The 8,793-nt window shown below is 41.7% G+C and overlaps 1 protein-coding gene across 1 annotated transcript in view; it reads left to right on the forward strand.

Annotated features, from left to right (window-relative positions):
- The window catches only part of LOC147893396 (DExH-box ATP-dependent RNA helicase DExH1-like), a 55,196-nt gene extending 53,021 nt beyond the window's left edge, over window positions 1-2,175 (forward strand). The window contains exons 9-10 of the mRNA XM_087386285.1: window positions 226-460; window positions 602-2,175. Coding sequence (XP_087242411.1) covers window positions 226-460; window positions 602-1,690 — 1,324 coding nt within the window. The 3' untranslated portion in view covers window positions 1,691-2,175. The remainder of the gene's footprint in view (window positions 1-225; window positions 461-601) is intronic.
- The last annotated feature ends 6,618 nt before the right edge of the window (window positions 2,176-8,793 follow it).

Below are 8,793 nucleotides of genomic sequence, written 5' to 3' on the forward strand. Positions count from 1 at the left end.
ATCTTGCTCTAAAAACTGTTCTACCTTGTGTAAATATACAGTCAAATTCCTGTTACGTTATGTCTAATCCAAACAAGTTTTAGAAGTACCATACACTGCCTTCCAATCCAAACAGATTTGGTTACATTTGTTTAGTGGAGGTATGAAGTTTCTCCAGGAGGAGATAGTCTAGATAGTGTGAACACAGATTCAGACCAATAACAGTGATTTAATCGTTCTGTGCAGGTACGTCATTGATGTGGGGCGTCATAAAGAGACGAAGTACAGCTATTCCAAGGGATTGTCATCCTTAGAAGAAACTTGGATTTCAAAGGCAAGTGCAAAGCAAAGATCTGGGCGAGCTGGGCGAGTAAGGCCTGGTTGTTGTGTACGTCTGTTCAGCCAGCATCAATATCAACAATTTGAAGATGAACAAATTCCGGAAGTAAAGAGAATCTCATTGGAGGGCCTCTGCTTGAGGGTAAGATAACACAAGCTCTTTGGAATCACATTGTGACTCCTGAAGGAGGCTGTCCTGCTTAGTGGAAGTTTCAATCTCATCTAGAATGGTAATGTGTATTTGTGTCTTTCTAATGTGCACATGCTGGTATTATGAGGACAGGTGAAGTCACTGCTAGCGGGAAAACTGGAGGATGTTCTCTCAAAAATGATCTCTCCACCCAGCATTGATGCCATAGGCACAGCTCTGAGCAGTCTGCAAGTTCTCTCTGCAATTGATGGAATGGAGGATCTCACTCCTCTTGGGAGGCATCTTGCTCAGATGCCAGTTGATGCACGCATAGGAAAGATGCTTATCTTCTCTTGTTTACTCAAGTGCCTCAATCCCATTCTTACTATTGCTGCAGCATTAAGTGGACGCTCTCCCTTCATATCTCTTCTTGACAGGAGGGAAGAAACAAATGCCGTGAGAACTAAATTTGCAGGAAAGACAAAAAGTGATCATCTTGCTGTTGTTTCTGCTTATGAGGGATGGGTTTCTGCAAGGTCAAATGGATCCAAAGCAGAAGAGGAGTATTGCATAAGTAATTTTTTGTCACAGGAAGCTTTACGTGGAATTGAAGCTAGCCGAGATGATTATTTGAAAATACTTGCAGACCTGAGATTCCTGCCGTGGGAAGGAAAAGATTTGAAAAAATCACCCATTGAGGTGAGTGATTTCAATGTATACTCTCAGAATGTTCGGGTGGTAAAGGCAGTGATATGTATGGGATTCTATCCCAACGTGGCACGAATTCAACATCCTGAAAAGAGGTTCTCTCATACAGAAGGGGGGACGGTGGCCCAGGTTGCAGCAGCTCGTGAAGTGCATTTTTTCACGAAGATAGATGGGCGTGTATTTTTGCATCCTTCCAGTGTTAACTTTGCTGTTGGTTTCTTTGAAAACACTTATTTAATATTCACTGAGAGGGTCAAAACGTCAAAGATCTTTCTGAGAGAAAGTACAATGGTGCCTACCTATGGCTTGCTCCTTTTTGGTGGGCAAGTTCAAATCAATTATGAGAAGCAGACAATAATGATTGATGAGTGGCTGGAGTTTGAAACTCCAGCTCGAATTGCTGTTCTGATCAGAGAATTGCGTGTCAAAGTAGACTCTTTATTGTTTGAAAAAATACAAAACCCTCAGTTAGACATATCATCGAGTCCAGTTATACAAGTATTGGCCAGGCTTCTTACAGGGGATGGCTTTTAAGGATTTAGGGGGACTTTTCCAAAGTTCTACCTCTGGTGAAGGGTGGACAAAAGGAGAAGGGCTAGCTCAAGGCCATAAGCTCGATCCTTGTCCATCTTAATTATTTTCGTTTTTCATCGTGGGCTCTTAGAGCCATTGGTTATATTATCGGATTTTTTTGTAGAATCCGCTCGATCTCTAACATCAGATCAATAGATCGTATTAGTTTCTTATATAGTTCACAGGCCCTTTTCCAAACAACAATGATACTGGGGCTTGATGGAAGCTTTTTTTTGGTCATCCGTCCAAATGAAGTTTAGATCACGGATAACTACATACACATTGTCCTGTTGCTGAAGCAGAGGCCTTTGAGAAACATCCCTATGTGTTTTGGATAGAAACTGAATAAGGACTTGCGATATGTATACAAGGTAAGATTCTTTGTGTGTTCAAGGGGCAAGTGTTGTTGTAATGGATAAAATCTTACATGATTGTTGCAGCTAACTATTGAGGCTCCTCTTTGATGAGGATTTCAGTAATAAAGATGAATTCTCAGTGTTGGTAGCCCGTTGTAAATATTACTTTGAAGATAAATACAAAAGGTATCTATGAGCATGACCTTTGAAAGAATTAGGGCGTTTTGAACAATGGGAATATTTGGGCCATGATGTAGCGTGTGGAGAAAGGATTAAAAAAAATTAGGAATGTGTGCACAATTTCAACAACGAATCTTTTTAATGTACAATACACATTGCATAGAAGTGGTATGAATATTACAAACTACTCACACCTTGATGATCAGGGAATGATTATAATGCACCTTTAAGAAAAGCCAGATAAGAAGACTAGTTTTACCATATGGGAGTGTTATACTAAAGGTAGTCCTTCATGCATTAGATATGTAAGCACGACAATGGTATATAGGTGACATATAAAAAATTATCCAAATTGATATGTTCCTATGAACGTTAACAAAAAGAGAATGGATTGTTTGATAATCACGCATCCATATGTTTGGAAACTTTAAAATGTAGAGTATCAGATGTTTTAATATTTGTTTTGGTACATCGAATTATCTTACACGGGTGCAGAAGCCTTAACAGCTAAAATTCTTCTCATTTAACAAAAAATCTAAATTTGTATGATTGGACTTATTCTAGTCTTACAAAGTTATAATTTACTATCACCTTAGCAGACATGCAAATTCTTTGAATTTCGTCCAAGTGGTGATCAGTTGTTCAACTACATCGATTTATCTTACGTGGGTGCAAGGGCCAAGATCTGTAAAAGGAGTAGGAACACCATCATTGGCTAAAACCAAAATAGGGTTAAGAACAAGAGACGGGGCTAATGTGCAAATGGTGGAGGAGCACCAAACCTAATTACAACCCAATGAGGGGCTTTTGGTGCAAGACGTGTCACATGTGCCGGACGTGTAGGAGTGATGCAAGATGATGCTGATGAGAGGGGACTACTTAAGGAGGCTTCCTTGTCCTTTCCATTTCTTTGGGAAATATTTGGCAAATTGCCTCCAAAGGTCCTACAAATTTGACGTATTCCTACCTACCCACAATCTTGCCTGTTTTCCAAAAAAGAGAACCATTCAAATGCTAGAACATAATGTGATTATCTGATATGTCAGGGTCTTTTATGATGATCCTAACTTTGGGAACCCCATCAGACTTGATAGACTCCGTGTGGACGAGGGTAGCCAAGGTGGGGGGAATCTCTGCGGCCAACCCAAAAGAAGCTTTGTGCTTGTGGTAAGGAGTGAGTGGTAGATGTGAGGAAGACTCGGGAACCAGATGAAGAGTAACATGACCCATCTCTCCTCCTCCATAGGGTCATAACCAAAGTGACAAGGGGCTAACCTTGAGCACTATATTGGAAGCTCCAAGAGAAGAAACCACCTAAAAGAAACTCACCCTAATAACTAAGTAGGGGGTGAGGCTTGGAGTTAGTATTTAGAGAATGTGCATGTTGACATAGCTGGTGGAAGTCAACAAGGATTTGATGAATGAGTATCCATTTGCCAATCAAATGTGGAAGGCTAACTCAAACAAAATTAAGGTCTGTTTTGTACTTGAAAAAAAATAGCATGAAGGGAGGGGCTAAGAGGGTGGAGAGAAAGAAGGGAGAGGCTAAGAGGGGAGAGAAGCTAAGGGGGGGGGGCTGAGAGGGGAGAGCGGCTAAGGGGAAGGAGTTGAGAGGGTTGAGAGGCTGAAGGGGGGGGGGACTGGAGGATAGGGGCAGCAAGGGAGGTAGCAGGGAAGGAAGGGGGAGGGGAGGCAACAAGGGAGTAGGGGAAAGGGAAGAGGGGGAAGGGAGGAGGGGAGAGGAGATAGATGAAAGAGTAGGGAAGGGGAGGGGAGGCGAAGGGGAGAGAAGGGAGTAGTGGGGGGAGGGGAGGTAGAGGAACAACGGGGCAAGGGGAGGGGAGGGGAGGTAAAGAGCAGTAGAGGAGAAAATGGGCAAGGGGAGAGGAGACAAAAGGGAGGAAGTGGGGGAAAGGGTGAGGAGAGGTAGATACGGGGGAGAGGGTGAGGAGAGGTAGATATGGGGGAGCAAAGGCAACGAGTAGGAGGGGGAGGGAAGGAGGGGGGATTAAGGGGGAGGATAGAAACAAGTCACGTGGATTTGACAAAAAATTGTGTGTGTGTGTGTGTGTGAGAGAGAGAGAGAGAGAGAGAGAGAAAGAGAGAGAGAGAGCAAGTCGGGGGAACTTCCCCCCTCATGTGTGCAATAGGTTGGTTTAATCGCCCCCCTCGGGGGAAACACTTGGGCAATGCTAAATAACATTTTGGCTAGGCCAAATCTTTCCATGGCTATGATATTTATGACTTCATGGGTGATGCTCAATGAGGTTTTTAGCCACATGATCTCTTCTTCCCATGTATATCCTATTTAGAACTTTTTGGCAATATCATAGCACATTTTTCCACATCTCTAAATATTTCCTTGGCTATGATGTTTGGACTCCACCCTATCTATTAGAAAAAGGTTTTTAGCTTTGTAAGGATATGTAGTTTTGGGGATTGAAATAACTTGAGAGGGTATGGATCCAACGAGTTTTGGGGACTGAAATAACTTGAGAGGGTATAGATATACCCTCTCAAGATGAGAGGGTATATTGAGCATGATGTTGTAGAAAATGAACGTGAATGTTTCCACACACAAGCAAATTTAGCTCGCTGAACCTAGAGCTTCAAAACATGTAACTCAAACTCCCAATATTAGACTGAGAAGCTTTTAGAGCAAATTTAAAAGTAGATCTACACTCTTTAGAACACAACTCATTAAAAGGCTAGAGAAAGCTCTAATACTGTGATAAATTATAAAGAGGCAAAGGATACAAATACTTTAGGGTTAGGGTTTCCAACCATTTTCATTTTTAGCACTCTAATGTGTTAGTGCTCATTCATATTAAAGAAGTGATGTGGAGATGAATCTCCAACATCTTCTCCATCATCAATAATTATGTTGTGAATGAGAGTAAAAAAGAACCACACTCTAGCACAACTTTGGTTTGATATCCATCACCAAAGGGGTTGTCTAAATAGGAGGCTATTATATGGCTCAATTTCATCATTATGACAAAATAGGAGTTCACATTACAACTCTTCATGGTCTAGGTCTTGAAGAATGAACTAATTTGAACTAAAAAATGGAACTTGAAGGAGTATTACGGGGCAACCAAAGAAGTGGGGCAAAGCTTTGGCCATGTAGCCTATCTTCTTGCATTATAGGAACTATTGGTAGTCCTAAAACCTTCATTCATTGGCAAAATACAATTCCACTAAGAGTATCCAAGTAACCTCCTTTGGGAGAGGGATGAGGTCCTCCACAATCACGCACATCTGCAATATTGAACCTGTCAATAAGTACTAGAGCTATTATGATTGGGTCTCTAGTACTAGTGCCATAAAATTCTCCAATAAAGGAAATAACTCTGGTCTAGATGTAATGGAACAGCTAAATTGAGAGCCAGAATGACATGAAATACCATCATCTTACCTAGAGATGAAGGTGGCTAAAATATAAGCCCTACTAGGTAAGTTTATAACTAGAGGCTTTCTTCTTAGCAAGCAACCATGGAAGGATTTCTTTACCCACCAAAGTTAGAGTTGCATACTAGTAGTTGCCTAGTATAAGATGGGTCTTCATAGATGTTGGCTCTTACAAGTAGTTATTTTTAGAGCCTCATAGGTCGATCAAACGCTTACTTACACAGACCTCTCCATAGACCCAAGACAAGATTAATAGGCAATTCATTATGTGGAACAATGTCATTTTGAATGGATTAATATGTCCATTGGGCTACTCAAGATACAATTGTACTATTGAGTTATGAGTTTCTTTCATGCTTTGAACCGCTTTCGATGCCACACCTTGAATCTAGTGTTGAAAGTTTGTTATAAGCATGGGTCATGGTTTAAGAATATTGTACATGATGATCATGAGATCATAAATTTGTACAATCAAAACAATGGCTAGAGAAAATATACATTTGAAGAGAAAGCCCACAACATTATAGCTCCTTTTGCAATAGGATTTTTCTTGCACTTTTACATGTTTTACTTATTGATTAAGAGTGAGACTTCTTTGATTGAGACATTCCATTATGATACATTATAGAGATGGATGTCTAAACAAGAGAATAGGGTTACGAGAGATGAGTCTAATAATGTTAGTGCAAGGATAGGGTTGACATGATTATGGAAGTCCCTTGAGAACCATATGGAATTCTTTTAAACATGGACATATGAGCTAGGGAGTAGAGCAACTAGGGATGAGTGCATGATGTCAAGGAAATGATAGGGATAGCATAATTATGGAAGAATTTCAAGTATTCCATGAGGATAATGATGCCTATCATGTTTTTCCTGAATCTTTGGACTCAAAGGACACAACCATTGGAAATCATGGATGCACTTTTGGAACATAGAGCTCACTGCCAAAAATCCCCTAATGCAAGAAGATGATCATGATATGAGAAGGCCCTTCACTACTATAAATTGTAAGGAGTTGTGGATTTGTGTAGAAATGATGGGAGAAAGCTCATAGGCCACTACATAGTGTTGGGTACTCCCTTGGTCTAGAGTGGATAAATATGAAGCTTGAAGGGGTTCTTGGAGTCATGAATGACTTTCATAAGTTGGTTTATGCCTATTGTCCATAAGATACTGAGCTCCTAAAGTATTGTAATGAGCTACACAAGAACTGATGCAAGGAGGTTTTATCACATCTACCAATGTGCAAGCATCGACTGGGTAAAGCTAAACCTTTATGAAAATTGTGAACGATAAATGGTGCTCCAACTCGAGTGCTAAAACAAGTTAGACAATTACATCAACTGGACATTGAGGAATGGACTCTTGAAGATCAAGGTAAGAAGCTTGTGTATGTTTACCATAACCATAAAATGCTAATTACCTTAGGAGACAAGGGATGCATGCTCCACATGGATCAATGGTTCCATTCCCAATTCTATAAGAGAAAGGAAAGATTGTAGATAAAGAAAAATTGATTGAACCAAAGCGCTTGAAGAAAAAAAGCGCATTCCTCATATTTCTAAATGCCTACGAAATGTTGATATATTATTTTCCATATGTGGTAGAACCTTTGCATCATCTTTCTAGAAAGGATTAAAATTTTGTGTGGAATGGGAATGATGAAAAGGCTTTCATGACTAGAAAACAAAGTCCCCAATCTCCAAAAAACAAAAAACAAACAAAACACACCCAAAAAAACCACACAAGCATAGGAAACAACTAGACACACAACACATAACAGAGTAGGCAAACACACATACTTGAACAATATGCATCCATTAGCAACACTCAAAGCAACACACATGACATCAAGAAAAAAATCATTGGACAAGGCAAAGCACACCTATAATAATCCTTAATTTTTTCATTATTTACCTAATTTTTCACTAATTGTTTTCTATCCCTATCACAATTATTTCTAATTTCTCCAATTAATTTTTCCCACTTTTTTTCAAAACTTCATATTGCAAATTGTTCCCTAATATTCCTAATTCCAAGTATTTTTCTCATCTCCCTATTTCTTCTCTAGCCCCCCCTTCCCCCTTTTTTCCTCTCTCTCCCCTATTTTTTCCAAAAAAATTTCCTCCCCTAATTTCCCCTTTTTTCCATCACCTTCTATACTATCTATTATGGAGGGAGAGACGAACCTTGGAGCCACGTGTCGGGAGCTAGGAGAGCAAACCTTGGAGCCATGTGTCGAGTTGGGAGCGTTAATGTTTTGGAGCCGTCGGAGCCGTCATGCCATGAATCGCCATGACTGCTGCAGCCTCCATCGTCCGAGCCTCCATCACCTCCTGCCGTTTCGATCGCCACCTCTGCCATTTCGATCGCCACCTCCGCCATTTCGATCGCCACCTTCCGTTTCGATCGCCACCTCCAGCAGCTCCATTTCGATCGCCACTCGCCACCTTCCATTTTGATCACGACCTCGACCTCCAGCAGCTCCATATCTCGACATGCGCCACCTTCCGTTTCGATCGCCACCTCCATTTCGATCACGACCTCGACCTCCAGCATCGCCACCTCTGCCATTTCGATCGCCACCTCCGCCATTTTCGATCGCCACCTTCCGTTTCGATCGCCACCTCCAGCAGCTCCATTTCAATCGCCACTCGCCACCTTCCATTTCGATCACGACCTCGACCTCCAGCAGCTCCATATCTCGACCTGCGCCACCTTCCGTTTCGATCGCCACCTCCATTTCGATCACGACCTCGACCTCCAGTAGCTCTATATCTCGACCTGCAGTCGCCACCTCCAGCAGTTCTTGATCAGCTCCCGATCTCGACGTCCAGTAGCTCCATATCTCGACCTCCAAGCTCCATATCTCGACCTCCAGCATTTTGATCGCCACCTCCAGCAGTTCTTGATCAGCTCGAGATCTCGACCTCCAGCAGCTCCATATCTCGACCTCCAGTCGCCACCTGCAACAGTTCTTGATAGCTCCAGATCTTGACATCCAGGAGCTCCATATCTCGACCTCCAGGCTCCATATCTCAACCTCCAGCAGATAGATCTCGACTTGCAGCAGATAGATCTCGACTTGCAGCAGATAGATATCGCAGTTCCATA

Source organism: Dipteris shenzhenensis, chromosome 15 (genome assembly GCF_047967505.1).
Source record: "Dipteris shenzhenensis isolate YYH24624 ecotype China chromosome 15, Dip_SZ_1.0, whole genome shotgun sequence".
Classification (NCBI taxonomy): domain Eukaryota; kingdom Viridiplantae; phylum Streptophyta; class Polypodiopsida; order Gleicheniales; family Dipteridaceae; genus Dipteris; species Dipteris shenzhenensis.